Source organism: Nomascus leucogenys, chromosome 2 (genome assembly GCF_006542625.1).
Source record: "Nomascus leucogenys isolate Asia chromosome 2, Asia_NLE_v1, whole genome shotgun sequence".
NCBI lineage: Eukaryota > Metazoa > Chordata > Mammalia > Primates > Hylobatidae > Nomascus > Nomascus leucogenys.
Genome location: NC_044382.1, coordinates 31194335 through 31216094, shown reverse-complemented (window position 1 = coordinate 31216094; position 21760 = coordinate 31194335). Strand labels below are relative to the sequence as shown.

Genomic DNA, 21760 nt, shown 5'->3' with positions numbered 1-21760 from the left:
AGTGGGTAGTTAATCCTAGAACAAAAGGTTTCTTCGCCTTCAGTGAAGATCTAAGGCTTTACTCATACTAGGCACCTCTTGGAATGTATTCAAGACTGCTTACTATTGGCAAAGACCATGTTAACATTATGGGAATACATTCTCTGTGCTTAAAACCTCCAAGACTTCATCCCTTACCTGCAAAGCCATAAAGCTGCCCACTTCTCTTCCCAATGATCACTATTTAACATTCTATGAGTCTAACAACAGGTGAATAATCTTCTTTTGGAATAGTCTACTCTTTTGTGATGTGTCTCTGCTCAGAAATGTTTCAGACTGAAGTTTACAGTAACATGTTTTATGTCTATCAAAGCAAGATGTATGTTGTAACATGTATTAAATTTTGCCCAAAAAATAGCAAACAAGTTATCATCTTTGTCAGTCATCTCAGACACAGCCAGTTTTCACCTAGGTGTTTTCACTCTTCCCCTGTTGCCCCAAGTCTTCATCTTTCATTTATCATTCCATTCATTCAGGGGTAGACTGAGCTAGGTTTTGGTGATACAGTGGGGTATGACACAGAGTCCCTAGGATCATGGAGCAGATAGACTAACAGCCTTTTGATAACCCTGTTTCCTTGACACCTGTTCTCTCCAAACCACTTAACCCAGGGAAAGAAACATTAGTCTAAATTAATTCATTCATTCCTTCATCTAATATTTGTAAATGCCTCCTGTTCACAGTACTATTGATACAATAGTGAACAAAATAAAATAAGGCACTGCAGTGGCTGAAAGTGCAAAGAATAAGTAAGTTACTAAATAAGTAGCATAATTTCAACAGTGATAAGTGAAATTTAGAAAAAGGATAAGGGGACGGTGGAGGCTGGGAAGAGTCTGGGACATTTGGTTACATTTTCAAAGAAGGCATGTCTAAGGAGCTGTCTCCTGAACAGATGTGAATGATCTGAGTCCTAGGGAGAAAAAAAAACAAGTACAGAAGCTTTGAGCTGGACATGAAAGTGTCATAATGGGAGGATGGCTGATGCTGAGTCACTGACAGTCAGTGGCAGGACTGGAGACCAGAGAAGTAGGCAGGGCCACCCCACATGGGACCTCAAGAGCCATGGTCTGGGTTTTAGTTGAAGTGTAATAGGAGATATTTGAGCAGGGGAGTGACTTGGTTTGATTTACATTTTTAAAGGACCACCTGGTTATCATGAATAGAGAACAAATTTAGGGGTAGGCAAAGTGGAACCACAGAGAAAAGTTAGAAGAGTTCTTGGAGTAAGATGACAGAGGCTTGAGTGAGGGTGATGACAGTGATGAAAAATGGTGAGAAGTGGTTGGCTTAATATTCTACTCTAAAGGTAGAACCAACAAATATGCACAGCTAATATACAGTTAGCTGGGACTTGATCCCAGTATCTGTTGAAAACAATGCCTGTCCACCTCTTACCTTGACTGTGTCATTACTAAATATCCAAGTAAATTTAACCTATATATTTCAGGATTGATAGACTTCACAACTTTAAAACAGTGAGGAGGCAGCTTCAACAGAGCCATCTGCATTCAATATTTAAAGTGCTTCATAGTTCCCATATTATAACATCTGGGTTGGCCAGGCACAGTGGCTCACGCCTGTAATCCCAGCACTTTGGGAGGCCGAGGCACGCAGATCACGAGGCCAGGAGATTGAGACCATCCTGGCTAACATTGTGAAACCCCGTCTCTACTAAAAATACAAAAAAATTAGCCAGGCATGGTGGCGGGCACCTGTAGTCCCAGCTACTCGGGAGGCTGAGGCTGGAGAATGGCATGAACCTGGGAGGTGGAGCTTGCAGTGAGCCTAGATCACGCCACTACACTCCAGCCTGGGCGACAGAGTGAGACTCCATCTCAAAAATAAAAACAAAAAACATAACATCTGGGTTTACCAGCAGCTCAGGTTATTTTGATTATTCTTTTGGATTGATTGCATATTTAATCTAATCTAATATCTAATCACGGAAAATATGTCTTTGTAAAACTCTGACATAGACAGCTTCCAAATCTCCTCATGTTATAGATTTATGGATCTGGTTTCCTGCTTTAGCAAATGCAACCTAGTGACAGTTGTCGATTCTCTCTGATGGATCAGATTTCTTCACGGCCCACGGCACATCACTATGAACATTAATTCTTCATTATGTGTAGCTGTTCATTTAGACATGAAAGTGTAAGCCACAGGGAAGACTGTATTGAGATCTAACTACACTATCTTTTCAAATTTCCCCAATCTCTGTTTTTATCCTAAAATCAGGGGCCAAATATTTACTATCTAATCAATTAAGTGGATTCCAGGTCACTGAGACTTTGGAGTACATTTTTTTATTTCTCCTAACATTAAATAACTTGATAAGTAATGTTTCCTAAGCAGCTTACATTAACCTTCTTAAAAGGAGATAGAATAGTACAGTAAGTGAAGGTTTTCAAGGCTGACAAGAGGTGAATTTGGACTTAGTTCTGCCAGTTAGTTAATAATGATGTAACCTGAGATAAATTAACTTTCTGAGCTTCAATTTCCTCATTTGTAAAGTGGGTTAACAATAACTATGATCTTAGCATGGTAATAGAATTGAATGAAATGCCATATACACAATTATGATTGAAAATCAGTTAGCATGGGCTCTGGCCTGCCATAATTTCTTATAAATTTTATTTGAGGCTCCCTTTTCTGCTCTCTGAGGACTTCTCAAATTTTAAGTTTTTAATTTTTTCACTTTGTTCTTCACTTTCTCCCTTTATGACTCTGCTAGGGCTGCCATAACAAAGTACCACAGGCTGATGGTTTTAACAACAGAAACTTATTTTCCCAAAGTTATGAATGCTAGAAGTCTGAGATCAAGGTGTCAGCAGGCTTGGTTTCTTCTGAATCCTCTCTCCTTGGTATGTAGATCAAACTCCCCTTATCCTTGTGTCCTCACATGGTCTTCCCTCTGTGCGTGTCTGTGTCCTAATCTGTTCTTCTTATAAAACTCCCCAGTCAGAGTGGATTAGAGCCCATCCTAATGACCTCATTTAACTTAATTACCTCTCTGAAGACCCTGCCTCCAATACAGTCACGTTGTAAGGTACTGAGGGTTAAGACTTCAATTACTGGGTAGGGGACATAATTCACTCTCCCCCTCACTCTCTGCCTTCCTCAACAAAATTATGAGAAAAGCACTATAACTTCTCATAACAAAAGTTATGAGAAGAGCAAGGAAAAATGAGTCCTATGCCTCATACTTTTTTAAACCTATTTTACTGTATGACCTTGGCAAATTATTTTCCCTTTTTGATCCACATTTTCTCAATCATTCAAATGAAGGGGTTGGAATAACAGGTCCCCTTTCTCTTCCTGCCCCTAGCCAAGCAAGGCTAAGTTTTTTCCCATGATTTCTCATAGCAAAAAGGGTTCTGAGATAGAGCATGCAATGAAGTAAGTGAAATGAAAAGGAAACAAACAAAACATACCTTCTTTGTGGAATAAACCCAGGATGAAGTCCCTAGAAGTAGAAGATTATATTCAATTGCCTTAAAACCTTCTATGTTGTCTAAGGCCCTTTCTCTCTATAAGGCCATAATTTAAACCAATTTAATTGGATAAACCAAAAACCCCACTATGAATTTATCAATATCCCCAAACAAAGTAATCTCATCAAGATTGAGATTCGCTTTGCGGGAAAAAGTGCATGATTTCAAATAAAGGTCTCCTTGAAAGAATTAAGTGGAAAAAAGTTTTAAAAACAAACACACATACACACAGAAAATGTAAAATTAAAACCAGCTTCCAAGCTTATAGGTTGGGCCAGTAAGGCGTGGGGAAGAACTGGCCATGTTTCCTCTCCAGCTGCATAGCTTCAGGTCCCAAGACACAGTGTACCTCTACAAATGTCAACAGCCTCAGCAAGACAGGGAGGAAGGCAAAGGTGGCGGTGAGAAAATAAATGTGCTCATTGAAGAACGGGAGGAAATGAGAGAAAGCAGAGTTTTCCATGTAAAATGGCACAACTAATGAAGGAATGAGTGGTGACAAGAATATAGGGCTAAGAATAAAGACACTGGGATTTCAATCTGTAGTCTGATACTCGCGAGCTGAGTAACTTCGGGCAGGTTACTCAACCTCTCATCCTGAGGCAGTTTTTAGTTTGGCTTCAACTAAAAAACAACCGACAATAAATCTGTCATTTCATTTTTGTTGTTAATGCAAAGATCTCGGAAAAAATCAGAACAATGCAAACAAAATGAGATTCATTTAACTAGATTTTCCAAGGAATGTAATAATATATAGCTATTAAAAATTAAGTTATGGAAGGATATTTAAAAGATGGAAAGATGTCGTAATATATTGTGCAATGAAAAGTAAGGCATAAAACAGCATAAACAATATGTGGAATCATTTTAATAAATGGCACATATAGTCAAAAGAAAAAATCTAGATAGGTGTACTGAAAGTTTACAGTGGTTCTTGCTGAGTAATTTCATTATAGCTTATTTTTATTGTCCTTATTGTTTGTGCTTTTGGTAAATTTTCCTACAACAAGCATACTTATTTTGTAATGGAAAAAAAGCCTTAGTTAATTTGAAAATCCTTGTGTCCCACAGTAAAACAGATAGTAGCAAAAACACTAATTAGGTGGGTACCACTTGGGTCTTAGTTTTATTATTCATAAGATGGGGCATTAGACTTAAAAAAAAATCTTGACCCAGCAATCCCATTACTGGGTATATAGCCAAAGAAATATAAATCATCCTACTGCAAAGACACATGCACACGTATGTTTATTGCAGCCCTATTTACAATAGCAAAGACATAGAACCAATCCAAATAATAGACTGGATAAAGAAAATGTGGTACATGTACACCATGCAGCCATAAAAAGGAATGAGATAAAGAAAATGTGGTATCATACTATGCAGCCATAAAAAGGAATGAGATCATGTCCTTTGCAGGGACATGGATGAAGATAGAAGCCATCATTCTCAGCAAGCTAACACAGGAACAGAAAACCAAACACCGCATGTTCTCACTTATAAGTGAGAGTTGAACAGTGAGAACACATGGACACAGAGAGGGGAACAACACACACCAGGGCCTGTTGGGGGTTGGGGGGGTGATGGGAGGGAACTTAGAGGATGGGTCAATAGGTGCAGCCAACCACCATGGCACATGTATACCTATGTAACAAACCTGCACGTTCTGCACATGTATCCCTTTTTTTTTTTTTAAGGAGAGATAAAGAAAAAAGTTATCTCCATGGAGACTCTGAAAGTATGAATTTTACAGAGCCATAGTAAGTCAAACCTCAAAAGAATCTTACTTAAGATTTATTTAAGAGAATGGGGCATGCAGTGTGGAGTATGAAATGAGAAGGTGGCATTTAAATTCACGTTAGGAAGAATCCCTAATTGATATTTTTGCTAATTCAATGCAAAGATGCTGAGAGTGGTGGGAATCTCCCTGGCAAGTTGTTTGTGTAAGTACAACAGTGTGGAGCAGCTTTGGACATGCCAGAAACAAAGCCGCTCTTAACAGGAGGGCTAGAGGGCTTCCTGATGCCAAGCAGTGCTAAGGAGTCCATCCCCCTTGTAGAAGAGGGGCACCAACTGTTTTCCATGTCCCCCATAACCTACACCACTCATACCTTATAGGCAACAGGTGCAGAGAAGGACTTACCCCTGGACTTGAAGTAAGTGAACTCCAATTGGAACCAAAGTCTTGTGACTCCAGAGATGGGAGACGGATAAATTATTATCCCTCCAGAGGGATAATTTAAGGTAGCACCATACTGTGGGGTTAAGAATGGGGGCTCTAAGTCACATAAACTTAAGTTTGAATTTTGGTTCCATCATTTAAGCCTTGTGTGATATTAGGCAAACTACTTAATCTCTCTAAATTTCCTCATCAATAAAATGGAAAGAAAGACTTGGTTAAAAATCTATCTACCTAATTAAGTTGTTTTGAGAATTAAGTGAGATAATGAATGAAAAGCACTTTACACAGGGTACAATAAATGTGAATTATTCTTATTATTAAACTAACTTTTCCCACAGCTTATGGTCAATAAATATCTTTTATGCAATAAAAAATAGCAAAATGCTTTTATCATACCTGATTATATTATATATGACACTCTTATAACACATATAGTTCTTCAAACACTTTCTAATCAAAGGTTTTTGGTTCCATGAATATACTTTGATTCTCCCATTTTGTCCTCCCTTTAAAAGGCTCTAGTAATTACCATTACACATAAACCTATTGAAACCATAAACTCTCTGGTTTGTACCCAGAGATAAGCTTGGTAAATTCTGTGTTAACTAGCCCCACCCCTCAAACCAAAGAATTACATTTAGAATAAAAACTAGTAATAAGAATAGCTCCAAATGTAGCTCAGAGAAAGCTGACAGGTGCAGTGGGGTAAGAGACTAAAAATCTTTTGAAAGAACACACAGAAACAAAACCATTCCATGTAAATGTCCAGCTCTAATAGGGAAACAAAAAGAACTATGAGCTGCTTTTTAACCAATACTTGCAAAATACCAAGTTTGCTTTACAAATGCAGATTGGTCTATCTAGTTGCTGCTAATAACTCTAATGACTTTGTAGTTTATGTGCAAAGGCAGAAAGAGACCTCAATTAAGATCTATGTTGTATTCTGGTTCAAAGAGTCATGGTGACAGTTTCCTCTATATGAAAGAGGACATAAAGGTCTGTATTAATTCTTTTAAATTATTTGCAGTAAGAGAAATGATGTCTTTGTTGCAGGCAAGAAGTATCCAGGTAGGCCAATGAAACAAGCTCAGAATGAGCCCAGATGCAGAATCTGGAAGAAAGAGAGGACTGGAGGCCAGACAAGAAAGAACACCAAGTGATGGATGGACTTTCTGGCACATGTGCCCAGGTCAGGCCCTGGATTACAATGACTTGCTTGTTCTGCTAAAGAGCTGTCATGTTTCTCTTGGCCCAGTGATCCTATGCCTCAGAGTCTGGCCTTATTTAGAAGTTAATATTCTAGAAAGTTGTCAAAGGGAAGATTATGTACAAGAACAAACTGGTACACTTTCAGGTGATCTTCTCTCTTGAAATCATTCCTGCAGGTAAGTGTTAAATATATCCACTCATTCAGCAAATACAGAGGACCTAATATATGACAACCGAAGATTAAGTGCTGGAGATTCAGTAGTAACAAAACAAAAACCATCCCTATCCTCATGGCATGTACATGGCATGGTTGGGCCTTTGGGGGTAGATTATTTCCATTGGATGGCAGCCATCACATTTAAAATATTAGCAAGAGCAGCTGAAAAAAGAGCTTGGTGAGAAGATACAGACTCCAAGTTGTTTTTGGTTTGTTTTCTTGTTTGTTTGGCCAGTCTAGATTTTGGGCAATTATCGCCTTCATGCCCTTATCAATAGTAGCCTTATCCTAAAGAAAGACTGTATGTGACGGCAAATGAATCATGATATCACTTCAATAATGCTCATCTGAATTAATACTAATGCTCTGCTAGGCAGAGGATCTCAGTCATCATTATTCAATTTCTCCTCTGCACAAAATCTATTAATTAAGTCTACTCCCTGAATGAGAAAAAGACTGGGATTTTAAGTGTAAAAAGCAACCAAAGCCCCTTATATCCAATACAGATGTTGGCTGGTCCCTCTGAGTTTCAGCCAACAATGGTCGCTCTCATTCACTTTCTCCCTACTCTCTTTTCCCTCACAGGAAGGCCTTAGAACTCCTCTCCGTTAATTTGGAACAAAGTGAGGAGGGGCTGGCTCACAGGGTCATTTGCACTGGCAGGGACCTCAAGGATCATCTGGTTCAATGCCCTCATTTTACTGATGCAGAATCTGAGAGGGATAATAAGGGTTTGCCCAAAGTGACAAGTAAATTAGAGGCAAGGGCACGCCTGAACCACAGTGTGCTGATACTCCCTCCAGGGTTCGCTTCCTTATTCCGCATCCAAGAACAAGATGACTCTTTCGCTCTTCTAGTCCAAGGAACTCTTCTCTTAAAAAATAAAATCTCATTTTACCCTTAAAATCTCATTGTCCAGCACTTCCAGAGAAAAGAAATAGTAATTAGGCCATGAGAAATGTTGTCCTTGAATTCCAGATGTTCCAAATAGGTTCCTGGACCATTCTACTGTGGAGCTTCCCCATCTAGCTTAAAGTGCTGGGTGTGTCCTGTAAATGTTTCTCCGCGTGACTGAAGGGAAACAGACAGCCTGGCTATGTCTGGGAAGAAGACAGGGATAGAGAGTGAGAAAGGGCCTTAGACCCAGATCTGCTCTGAAGCAAGGCAGAAAAATAGCATCTGCTTTTCCACCCTGTACTCATACATACTCCTGGGCAAAAGCCAGAAGCTAACTCAGACAGCTGGCAGAAGCAATGCATGAACCACTGTCAAGAGGACACACAACTCACTTGTTGTTCCAATAGTAATGTGATAGGGTTGGCCAGACCATCCCCAATCCTTCCACCCTGTGAACACTGACCCACATTTAGGAGCTAACCGGTGTGGACAGCTGGAGAGAATGGCTAATGGTGGGAGGAGGTAGTCACCTGTGCCTATGGAACTATTGCTTTCTTGCCTATGAAAGTAATTCACCTTTGCAGGGATCAATCCCAGGATCTTGCTTTTTCAGCTGTGTGACTTTAGCCAAATTACTTAGTTTCTCTGAGCCTCCCTCCAGAATGCAAAATGATGGTTAGTAACTGTAGCTATAAGAGTTGCTGTGAGTTAAATGAGATAATCCATGTAGCTTTTACTAAGACAGTTAACAATAATAGCTCCACCATGCTTAGTCCCATATTTCTTACCACTGAGTTCCCTACAATCTAATTAACAGAAGAAAGTTCCTCAAGAAAAGTAGTTTTTATACTGGGCTTCATGTAGGGACTGGAACCAAAAGAAGAGGGCAAATTGAGAGGCTCATTCTATTCCACCAAACTAGCTTTGGCTTTTTTTGAGGGGTGGGAGGATACCTATGTTTCATATATTGAAATAGACATATGTTGATGAAAGAGGGACTTCACAGCAAAAGGAGTCTGAAAATACAGGAGTCTATTTCTCTGGGTTTTCCAAGGTCTTTCTTATTTGTTTCTCATTTGCCTAGAGAAAGTGGGAGAAAAGGCAAAGTTGAGCATTGATTTGAGGAGGGAGTAACCAGGGAGCAGTTCACCTCTCCTATTAACATCCACCACAGACAGGGCATGGTGGCTCACGCCTGTAGTCCTAGCACTTTGGGAGGCTGAGGCGGGTGGATCACCTGAGGTCGGGAGTTCAAGACCAGCCTGACCAACATGGAGAAACCCCGTCTCTACCAAAAATACAAAATTAGCTGGGCGTGGTGGCACATGTCTGTAATCCCAGCTACTCAGGAGGCAGAGGTTGCCCTGAGCTGAGATCGCGCCACTGCACTCCAGCCTGGGCAACAAGAGCGAAACTCCATCTCAAAAAACAAAAAACAAACAAACAAACAAAAAAATCCATCACAAGAGGTAATGACATATTCAAATTTCCTGTCTCCTTCTGATTAGATGCACTGATTTCATCAAAGGATGAGAACATTTACACCCTAGAGACCCATTCCTACTAGTGTAAACATTTTGCCATTTTTCAAATGTAATAAGCAAACACAAATGGCCCTATAAAATATGTCAATAGGTAAAGAACAGAGGGCCCATTAGGACAGAAGGGTTGTTTTTTTCTTTTGGTTGTTGTTCTTTTCAAATTTAGTTTTATTTTTTTCCAGCTGAAGAAAAAAGAGCAGACAAGCCACTAAAAAACAAGTTATGAAGAAACAGCTGAAAGGATCTTCATAACCTGTGTCACTCTAGGCTAGAAGCTGATCAGGACTAAAAAATGATACAGAGTTCAACTAATTTAGGAAAATGCCCTCTATTCAGGTTAAGGGAGAGTCTCTGTATCAAAAGTTCAAAGGCGGTCTAATGGCCTGTATCGGACTGTCAGAGATGACAAGCATAAAATTTTTAGGAACACTGTAACGTAACTAAACAACAAAAAAAATGTTTTTATATAACACTGTTTATTTTTGTTTTGGAAAACTCTTATTTTTACAAAATCATTTCCTAAGTAGTCTCTTTCTAAACCAGACCATTGTCAAGTCTTCTTTTATTAATTTCCACATTCCAAAGTAGTTGAGATTTTATAAATATAAATCAGCATCTGCTCTCTTGAACACATCCAGAGTTCACAGACCACTTTCATGGCCACTGTTTGAGCCTCTTAGTAGCTCAGTGCAATAAGCAGGAAGGCTTTTTATTTACAAACTGAGGGTCTTGACACATAGACTTGAATCCTCTCAGGAAATCTATTTCTTCAGAATTCCTCCCAATGCCCAGCTGGCTTGGTCACAGCTACTAATGTTCAGGGCTCTTTGTATACCTGAGGCCTTCTCCTAGTATTTGAGGAAAATGAATAACCTGGCTAAGAATCAGCACATACCTGCTCAAAATTTAAAGCAACAAATGAACACTTTAGGCAGGGCCTAGGCTGAGACTTCCATGATCAGACATCTAAGACGCTTTCCATTCCTAAGTGTTTGCTATTTTTCTTCTGTCTTTGACTCTGGAATTTCCCTTTCAAGATGCCTTGTACAGAGAGAGCTGGTTTTCTGTGACTCCTCTTCTTTTGGTTTCCTCAACTCTAGTTTTCCATCTCCTAATATTTTTCCTCTCATTCTTAAATGACACCCATTGAAGCAAGAGGAATGCGCAGATCCAAAGGTGGGATTGCATTTGTCCCTTCCTCTAGTTCTAGTCTAGTTCTAGGCCCCCAGCAGTTAACCCCAGTTAACTGCTGCAGAGATCTGGGTGTTACTCCAGTTCATAAGGTCCCTTCACTTCTCCAAAAAAGAAAATAAATTCCAGTGGCACCGACTACACTCACAATAACACCCTTTTAAGGGAGATCACAGAGCTCTGACTATACAACCTAGACTGAACTTTGCAAGTTGTATTCCTAACTGGGGATATGTCTTCCAGCAATTCCCAAATATCACACACACAACCAAACTTTCAATGCAAAAGAAATGCATTATCAGCAAGACAATGTTTACAGAAATCCAATTAGTAGTTGCAAAAGACCAGTTCTCTGTCATTTGTCTCCTAGAGGGAATTCTGGAGCTGTTTCCACAATCAACATCTCAGCTGCACGTGCCTCCAAGAGGCAGCTGCTGCACCACGGCAGCCTCAGCTTTGAAGCCGGACAAGCTCTAGGTTTGACTGCTAGCTTTGCCCCAATATTCTCACCAGGCAACTCTAAATAACTGACTTCACCTAACCATATTTCAATGTCCTTCCTTAACTGGGAAAGGATTATCTGTGCAGGTTCTAATACAAAAATACATATAAAACACTGGAACCTAAGTGCCTAAGTATTAGGGCCCAGCCCAGTCCTGTGGTCAGCTTCAAGTTTTAACGTATGTCAGAGGAAAACAATAACTGTAACTTATCAAAAGTTTCTACCTGTAGAATTGATGGTGACTACTATTTCAAAAATGTGTTCTTATATGTAGTTAATATAAAAGGTAAGAAAGACCATGTTGTGGGATTTGTTGACAGTAACAAGAAAAATATGCCTCCCAGCAGTGGAGATGGTCTGGAAAGCATTTGTCCTACCAATGCCAAGTAACAGTGATGGTAGAGGCAGAGGCAGAGACACCAAAAAGAGTGTGATGGTGAGGGACATGCATTTTAATTTCAGTCGGGTATGTAGGTTTAAGTCTGGCCTCTAACACTTACTAAATCTCTGACCCTGAGCAAATTATTTTTTATTTTCTAAGATTTCTTTTAACTTGTAAAATAGGGGTAACTATAGTCCCTCTCAGACGGTATTGATTGAGTCAAGGATTCAATGAAAGAAGGCATGTAAGGCATAAAAAAACATAATACCTGACAAAATAAACACTCAACAGGTATGGGCTATTATTATTAGGAACAATTTTTAATCAATTCATCCATTTAAGTGATAATCACTATGTATCTGATACACTAGGTCCATCGCAAGACAGTGAGGATACAAGGTCCCTTGCTGTGATCTGTCAAATCCCCAAAACTGCCAGTCTCTGATAATTAGAAGCAAGGCTTGTGTTGAGGTAGAACAGATAATCCATACAGCTGACCTAAGAAGGGACAATGAAGATCTGAAGTCTCGGGAGCTACTCGGGAGAAAGGTAGCTACTCCGAGCCAACTCCAACAGGGACACAGAAATCTCCACCTCATTTGCAGCCCTCCCACAGGAAACCAATAAAACAAGGATAGTAAGAATGCCTTAATCTCAGGAGGGCAATAAAGATAGGTGGAAGCAGGAAAAAACAAAACAAAACAAAAACAACCAATCCTATTCTGGACCCAAAACAGTGGTAGAAAGTAATTCCTAGGAAGGCAAAGGGTACCAGGCCAAGAAAGACTGCCCCCACCAGTCCTCAGATTGTAGTGACACCTCAGCTACTGGGTGGGGCTGCCTTCACAGAAAGGAATAGAGAGGGCATAGAAAATTCAATTCAAATTCCATATTACCATTTTTAAAATGTACTAGAATTGATGGTAGGGGTTATATGTTATACTTAGATCTTTAATCATATTTTCTGCACATGAATATCTATGTCTACATTGTTATATTTATAACTATATTTAGAAAAGGTACCTCAACCTTCACAGTATATAGACAACTATAATCTTCTATAGACATGCAAACATACATAAATATTTTATTCTAAAATAGATTCCTTGTTCATGGAAATGCAAACATGAAGCATGAGAAAATTTACAAATGGATTCCTTATCCCCAAAGACCAACATCCACCTCCTGCCATGCCCTTCCTTTTCATCCCCTTGGTTTTAACAATGAATTCCAGGCAGCCTGGTTTGAAGAAATTCACAACCACTCTCTCAGCTGCTGGAGATACAGCCCCAGCTTCAAGGCAGAGGCTGCTATGCAGCACCACGCCCCACACACACAGAGAAAGGATGGAAGCCGCACTGAAAATGAAGGATGTACCCCAGGGAAGATCATTCAACCAGAAACAAAAGGGAATCCACTGCAAATCTGGCCCTGGGATTAGGGCACAACCACATTTACTGGAGCTCCTAAGGCAAGTTATCAATGCTGAATTTCCTTATCTTTCCTTAAAGGTGGCTTAAATGATACCTAGAAGAATGGGTGTGGCTCTCAATGTCATGTCACAGGCTGAGTCCAGAAGAAGAACCACTGCAGTATAGGAGGAAAAAAAATATATCGGTTCTCTGCCTATCCCAAAGAGGAAAACTAGCAAATATATACTGGATGTTAAAGCAAGTGGCTGATACATATGGCATACCTCCAGCATAGAATAGCATGAGAGCTGTGGTTCAATCTCCTGAGTTGGGGAAATAAGTAAAAATTGAGCTTTTGTCTCAATCAGCTTTTTCTCTTTCTTTTTTTCTTTTTTCTTTCTTTCTTTCTTTTTTTGGATGATAACTTCCACAGCTCTTTGGAAAGACAAGACAGTTGGCACTAGACAATACTGTGCATTGTAAAAGACCCACGATGTTTCTTCAATAATGGAAAGTGAATGCCATCAAGTAGTGGTAAAGGAGGATCGGTTAAAACCCAAAGCCTCTACCAGGCAAAAGGATCCCTGCTGGCCTCAACTCTTCTCCCAGGGGAGTGTTTCTTCCCCAGCACCAGCTGGGAAGCTGGTAGGGGTGGAGTGCATTTGTGTGAAGTGAAGCTCAGTTGCATGAAAAAGGTATGGTGCGGCAAAAGAAATAAACCATTTGACAATAAAACGTTTGTACTAGGGGCAAGGGAGGCTTCTTCCTGCCTGCAGAGGGGAAGGTTCTGCATCTCAATCGCAAACGCACAGGATGTTCCAAGCCTAAGGGAACAAGTGCAAACAGACTCATGCCCACAACAAAACCTGGCGGACCCTGCAAATCAACTACTGTGGCAGGTAAAGCTCTGCCCTAGGGCGGTTGCAGAGCCTCCCAGGGGCCAGCTGATCACTTCCTTTGTTCAGCTTGCAAAGATGGAGTAGTCACCCATTCCCCCACTACACACACACACACACACACACACACCATCCAATTCACTATAGACAAAGCACAACCGCACTGCTTCGTGCTAAACTAAAAAACGTTAGTTTTTATTTATTCTATTTTTGTAAATGCCCATCCCAGCCTGCCATATGTGCCTATTATTTGGGGGCATCGTTGCAGCGCATCACCACGGAATCCCAGCCTTGCTGGGCGCCGGTGAAGACGCGGCTTCTGTACCTGATAATGGCACGTCCCCTCTCCACCCCGCCCTAGGCACACCCTAGCGCATCTGACACCCGCCGGTCGCGGCGTCTCGGTTCTGCACACAATGGGTTGAACACTGCATGCACACAGCGTGCGCCCGCGACAGCAAACTAAAATCTGCTCTAAAAACTCGGCCTTTTCTTTGACGTGAAGGAGAAAAGAAATGAAAAATGTAAAGTGCATCGAAGGCACACACACACACATAAAGTTGATCATTCCCACGGCAGCCACGTTAGCTGTCCAGTCCCATAAACGATACATTGAAACATGAGTCGGACTGAACGCAGGCAAGAAGGGGACACGGCGAGGACAGGTGGTCCAGACACCCTGCCACCCTCGCGGCGCAGGGATCAGAGCCGTGGGGCTGGAGCCGGGAGAGGGGCGCGGTCGGGCTGCCAAGTACCCCTGGGGAAAGGTGTCATCTCTCCAAACCCAGCCTGGCCAAAAGGATCCTTAGACAAAAAGCACGCCTCAACCTGGGGCGGCACAAACCGACACCCCAGGCGGAGCAGGGGTCCTGGGAGAGCCGCGAGCCCCGCGCTCCTGGGGAACTACCGGCGATGGGAAGGGAGGATAAATAATCCAAAGTTCTCCGCGCCACTGTTTGGGTTTCCTCTTTGTTTTGTTTTCCCCAAACCCCAGGGTCGCTCAGTCTGTGTGGCGCCGGCTGGACTGACCGCCGCGCTCCGCCATCCGGACCCCGGGTCTCCGTCCCTCCCCGGGGACCGGGCCAGGGAAGCCGGCGGGATCCAAGCCGACCCCGCCCGCAGCGCAGCGGACAGGGAGCGAGCGAGGAGGGAGGGAGCGGCGGCGCCCGGACTCACCGTGATCCGCGGGATGTTCTTCTTGCCTTGGTAGGACATGGTGGCGGCGGTGGCTGCAGCGGCTGGCTCCCTCCCTCCTTCTTCTGCTCCGGCTCGCCAGCGCCTTCCTTAGCGCACAGCGCCCCGAGATCAGGTGGAGTGAATGGTGCGCTGGCCGCGCCGCCGCCGCCGCCGCCTCCGCCCGCCTCCGCCCCCCTCCCGGGCTCCGGCGGCGGCTGCCAGAGACAATAGTAAATCTCCCCGGTCCCCCTTTCACCCCCGCCCCCCCACGCACACCCTCCTCCACCCGCGTTCACGCCCGGGTTTTGTTTTTTTTTTCTTTTGCTGTGCCAGCTGGGACCCCATAAGACAAGAATGGCTGATCTGCGACTCCTCCCTCTTCTCTCTTACCCCTATTGATTTTCCTCTTTGCATCTGCCTCACCCACTTTTTCTTTTTCTTCTTTTTTTTTTTCCCTGATTCGCGAGTGCTGCGGAGCCAGGCTGCTCCACAGCCACCAGGGGGCGCGAGGGGCATTTCGGGAGCGGAGGCTGAGGCCCGGGGCTGGGAGCATCAGCTACGCCCTCCCGGCCGCCGGGCCGAGTCGCGGGCGCCGCTGCCCCCAGCCAGCCCCTCGTCGGATCTCCTACCTTCCCTGCCCTGGTTTCAGAATGGAGACGGTTCCCGGCTTCCCTCCCGGCACCCGCTCTCCTCCGCCATGGCGCGGGTCGAATACGGCGGCCGCGCCTTTGTTCGAGAGGAGGGCTGGGCGCCGCCTCTGCTGCTCGCAGGGTGGTAAACAGCTGCGCAGCCCCTTCAAAGGCCGGGGACTGGTCCCTCTCTGCAACCTGGCGGGCCTGCTGGGGTCCCCAGACCCGGAACATACACATTAGAAAATGGAAAGCCGTGACTCGCTCTCAGAGGCTGCAAGGGGCACGGTAGCAGTGGACTCAACCATTCCCTGTATTTAAAAAATATCCAAGTAGTATCTTCTTAAATAAACTCCACTGCCTGACTGAGTCTCAGAATCAAAGAAAGAACATGAATGCTGCTCTGTGAGTAAAAAGTAGAAAACACCTGTGGAGTAGGAAGGCAGAAGCCCAGACACGTTCCTGGTGTGCAGCCATGGATTTGGAGTAGAACTGCTGTTGCTCCCTGTCAGTAATGAACCACGTGCACTGCTCACAATCCCGAGTTTACTTTAGGCAGGGCTGATAGACGAAGGTTTATATGTTATTACAAGCAAAACCATGGCCCTTCGGCGATAGAATACATTGTCTTTAGCTACCTGCTAAAATCAAACGGCCAAAGGGAGACATATTTGGAAAGGCCACTGTAGGTGGGGTCTGAGTGGTGGCTGGGGGTGAGGGAGCTCCTCAACTCTCAAGAAAAATAATTCCAAACATAAAATTTAAGGAACCAAAAAAAGACTCTCTATGCAAAAAAAATTATAAAACCCTTTTAAGACAATTTTCCCACCGCTCCCCAATTGTCAATCTTAATGTCCTATTAAATAGAAATCCTGTATGTCACTAAGCACGACTAAAGCTGTGTGGAGGATCTTGAATTCACGTTTCCATAAGGCAGCCCACTGATGGCAATTCTAGACATCTTGTAATTAAAGTGAAGGCGTGCTTGCGATAAAGAAACTATATAAGGCATCCACAGAAAGAGGATACAGAATACTCCGGCTTGGGCTTCCCATAAACCCGAAACGAACCAGACTGGTCACATAATCCAAGGACACACAAAACCCCCCTTAAACACTCCCTCTCAAGTGAGTTAATCCAAGCTTCTGGTTATTTATGGTTAATTGGACTGAATGCAGTCTTCACTCCACAGCAGTCTCCACTTTATTTCTGTGATACTCTGGAAAGGAGGATGAATGCCAAGCAAAGATCACCTCCCTACACTCTTGCAAAACACAAGGGGGAATAAAAAGATTGGGCCAAAGGCACGCCCTAAACATTTTGCTTTGTTCTTAAGGCATAAGTGCTGAGACCACTAGCCAAGAGTTGTGAAATTACAAAGCATTCTGGGGATTGGCATGCAAATGAGCAGGATTATATTTAGAACAGAGTAAAAGGAGAATTAACTACATACTATGGAAACCAGCAGAGCCCTCTCTCTCTGCATCTTTCCTGTAGATTTTACTGCCCCAAACTTGCTGGAAAGGATCTTGCACATTTTTCTTAAGAAAAGCAAAAATATGTAGGGGACATTTACAATCCTAAAAAAAAAAATACCACTGCTGCTTCTTTTTTTTTTTTAATTTTACAAGTTTCTTTGCCTTTCTTACATCTGAGTTATCTCCTCTGTTACCATCATTATAATCCAGAACACTCTTTACTAAATAGCTTTATACCATATTTTTGATCACTTGATTGTGTGTGTGTGTGTGTGTGTGTGTGTGTGTGTGTGTTGTTTCAAATAACAAGACTTGGTTAAGCTTTTCTGAGGTCAGATTTGCATGCAAGAGGCCATGCTGAATGGCAATTGCAATGTGTTCTTCTGGATCCGACTGCTGTGACCAGCCAGACACAGAAACATGGCAAATTGATTCAAGCTGTTGCCATTGTCAGAAATGTACAACAAACACTATTTTCCTTGTTTCATCCCCTTCAATTATCTTTCACTTTCTTGAACCAAAATAAAGCCTCTAAGATGAATTTGAAGGAAAAAGTCTTCCTTGGCTATAAGAAAGGCAGCCATCAACACAGGATGCCTCTGTGTCTGGCCAAGAGAGAGAAGAATGGAACCAGTATGGATGTTTTCCACAGTAGAATGACTCTGAATGGTTTTCCTTGGATACACAGCAGTGCTTGGCTTTAGGTATCTCAGGAAACTGTGAAAGAGGGAGAGGAAGACACAGAAATAGAGACTTGATTTACAGTCCCAAAGAAACTTAATTTTGGCTTCCACACTTGCCACACCCCAGATTTCCACACTTAAATCGATGGGTACTCCATTCCAGTTGCTCAGGCCAAAGGTTTGGCACCATGCTTGATTTCTCTCCTTCGATCATGCCCCTATTCTCCATAGACAATCTTTCAGCACATGCTACTGATTCTATTTTTTTTTTTTTTTTTTTTTTTTGAGACGGAGTCTCGCTCTTGTCATCCAGGCTGGAGTGCAGTGGGGTGATCTCAGCTCACAGCAACCTCTGCCTCCCGGGTTCAAGCAATTCTCCTGTCTCAGCCTCCTGAGTAGCTGGGATTACAGGTGCCCGCCACCACGCCTGGCTAATTTTTATACTTTTAGTAGAGACAGGGTTTCACCATGTTGGCCATGCTGGTCTTGAACTCCTGACCTCATGTGATCTGCTTGCCTCAGCCTCCCAAAGTGCTGGGATTACAGGCATGAACCACCGCACCCAGCCAGTTCTATCTTTTAAATGTATCTGGACTATGGTCTCCTCTCATGATTTGCAAATTTCTTCCTGTGTTTAGCCATCATTTAGCTATCACCTGAATTATTGTAACCTCCTAACTGGGTTCTCTTCCTCACCATCACCCATTCATTCATTCATTCATTCATTCTCAAAATATTCACACAATATTTACCTTGTGCTTGCTACGTGCCATTATTTTTATCGGTGTTAGTGCAATGGAGGTGAATAATAAGTCCCAAATATCATGGAGTTTACTCAGTATTCTTCTTCTTATATAATAATAACGCATATCCTTATTACACCACCTGTCACTTGCTAGCCCCCTTTCCTGCTTTATCTTCATAATACTTTTTACCACATGACATATTAATTTATTATTGGGTATTCTCCTCATTACCAGAATATAAGCTATTTGAGGGTATGTGATGTGTCTGTTTATTTACTGAGTGCCTGAAATAGAGCCTTGTCCATAGGAATTGCTCAATAATTATTTGGGGAGTGAATGTAAGAATTTTTAAAAACTGCATCTGGAGAAAGATTAAATAGGTGAAGAAGAAGTTTTCTAGAACTAAAGGGCATGTAGTTAGAATGTAGATTTTACAGTATCTATTTTTGCTTCTCTTTGTATTTTTAGAGTTTCCTGATTCTAGATTTCAGAGCAGATGAATTAAGATGGTGAAGAATCACTTTGCTAATATGATACAGTCCAAAAATTTCAGAGCAACATATGGGCCAAAGAAAGGCTCAGTAGAGTAGAATTGGTACCTGGGCACTGATTAGTTTTATGCCAATGAGGCTGATTCAGTCAGGAGAGGAAACTTTATGAGGCAGGAGAGAAGTAGGTCAATGGCTCTACGAAAGTTCTGGAATAGGCAACTCAGGTGACATTTATTGTTTGAGTGGAGGGCTTGCCCTTAGCTAGAAACAAGACTGATTCTTCCACAGTCACTGAAGAGGAGAATATCTTCACACAGAGTCCAGTAGCTGGGTATATTTCCGGAAAGGACTTCATGGAATTTGTCTTCTGACTCCATCTATTTTTTCTGCCATCAGCTAAGACCGTCTAGGGAAGAAGGTATTGGGAGAGGGAGGAGGAGTTCATATGAAAATCATTTTCAAGTACAGTAAAGGAACTAGGAAAATATGGCATGATTATCTGGCAGTGTCAGAGACGTGTTAACCAGAGCAAGTCCATCTTGAATAGGAGCTACGTAAAATGAAGCCGAGACCTGAGACCTACTGGGCTGCATTCCCAGATGGTTAAGGCATTCTAAGTCACAGGATGAGACAGGAGGTCGGCACAACATACAGGGCATAAAGACCTTCCTGATAAAACAGGTTGCGGTAAAGAAGCTGGCTAAATCCCACCAAAACCAAGATGGCAACGAGAGTAACCTCTGGTCGTCCTCACTGCCACACTCCCACCAGCGCCATGACAGTTTACAAACGCCATGGCAACGTCGGAAGTTACCCTATATGGTCTAAAAAGGGGAGGCGTGAATAATCCACCCCTTGTTTAGCATATCATCAAGAAACAATCATAAAAACAGGCAACCAGCAGCCCTCAGGGCTGCTCTGTCTATGAAGCAGCCATTCTTTTGTTCCTTTACTTTCTTAATACGCTTGCTTTCATTACTCTATGGACTCACCCTGAATTCTTTCTTGCGCAAGATCCAAGAACCCTCTCTTAGGGTCTGGATCGAGACCCCTTTCCTGTAACAGCAGCAGTAAGGATTCCCTTCAAACGGTGGCCATAAATTTAAAGAGACCAGTAAGCCTGGTTGTGGATTTTCCTCCAGCCATTTACAGTAGCACATGTGCAGGCAAGGAGCAGGTAGGGTGTGGAATTGAATGTGGGCTCTTTTAGATGAGTGCTGAGAAGTGAGAGAAAAACTCAAGGGAATTGAGGATGAAGCAAGGGATCTAAGCTGCTTAAGACAGCAGGGAGAACACAGTGTACAGGGAAATAAAGGACAGTGAACATACTGAAGATTAAGTAAGATTATTCTCATAAAGCTCTCAGCCCAAAGTAAGTCAAGTTAATTAAATGGCAGCTACTCCTAACACTATTTTTAATATTTTGATTTTTTTTTTTGCTAAACTTATTTATGCCAGGAACTATGTCTTATGTATCTTTGTAGCCCCCAGCTCTTTTACAGTGCTTGGAGTAGAGCAGAATCAATGGGAAAAGGGGGAGATTGACTGAACAGGCAGGGGAGAAAGTCCAGAATATTCTCTGTCCTTTAATCTCCAAAACATTTAAAATAAGGACCTAGCCATTTACCTAGTTTTGACCATTAAAAATATTTTTTACTTTCTAAAAATACATTTATATGTTGCTATCTTAATATGAGAAAACATTTCCCCCTTGGTCCTGATTTGAAAAATTCAGAAAAAAAAAGTTCTAAAATAAATATAGAAGAGTTTTGAAGGGGAAAATGTATATACTAGGCCTATGTGAAATGTATAGGCTATTCTTATATTATGTAAATAAACATTTAATCTTAGAGCTGCCGGTTAAGCATTTGGGTCCATTAATTTTACCTACAATCCAAACAAAGGAAATCTCAGTCATGTAATTCCAGTGTTACAGAATGAAAACCAAAGAGGTGATTCACCTGCTATTATTAGATGTCTACATATTGAATACAGAAATAAACTGGTAAACAAACTAACCTTGGATACACATAAACCAAAAAAAAAAAAATTACAGTCACAGAAAAGTATTCCCACTGGCTGATTCCAAAATCAAGCTTACACTAGCTTAAGCAAAAGTATGCAATCCTACGTCTCCCTAGATAGAGTTTCACATTCTTTTCTTCAGTAATCATTGAGTTTGAAGGATTCTGACCTGCTCCATCAGCTCTGATGGCAACTCATATCAAAGCCAAAGGCTAGAGTTAGAAGATGAGGTTGCGAGAGGCTGGGCGGTTTGGGAGGCCGAGGTGGGCGGATCACGAGGTCAGGAGATCAAGACCATCCTGGCTAACATGGTGAAACCCCGTCTCTACTCAAAATACAAAAAATTAGCCAGGCGTGGTTGCGGTCGCCTGTAGTCCCAGCTATGTTGGGAGGCTGAGGCAGGAGAATGGTGTGAACCTGGGAGGCGGAGCTTACAATGAGCCGAGATCGAGCCACTGCACTCCAGGCTGGGCAACAGAACGAGACTCTGTCTCAGAAAAAAAAAAAAAAAAAAAGATGAGGTTGTGAGATAAGGATAAATTATTGTATGCTGATCTTCATCTCTGG

The 21760-nt window shown here is 42.2% G+C and overlaps 1 protein-coding gene across 3 annotated transcripts in view; it reads right to left on the bottom strand.

The window, feature by feature from the left end:
* The window catches only part of DPYSL3 (dihydropyrimidinase like 3), a 114209-nt gene that overhangs the window by 47528 nt on the left and 44921 nt on the right, over positions 1-21760 (bottom strand). Inside the window, exons 1-2 of one of the 3 annotated variants that reach the window (XM_030826910.1) lie at positions 15771-15787; positions 15142-15248 (exon numbers count right to left, since the gene is read on the bottom strand). The exons of 1 other annotated variant lie outside the window; for it this stretch is intronic. In XM_030826910.1, the coding sequence (XP_030682770.1) occupies positions 15142-15180 (39 nt within the window). In that variant the 5' untranslated portion in view covers positions 15181-15248; positions 15771-15787. Of the gene's footprint in view, positions 1-15141; positions 15249-15770; positions 15967-21760 lie in introns of those variants that run through there. One more of the 3 variants, XM_030826920.1, reaches the window with a different exon arrangement.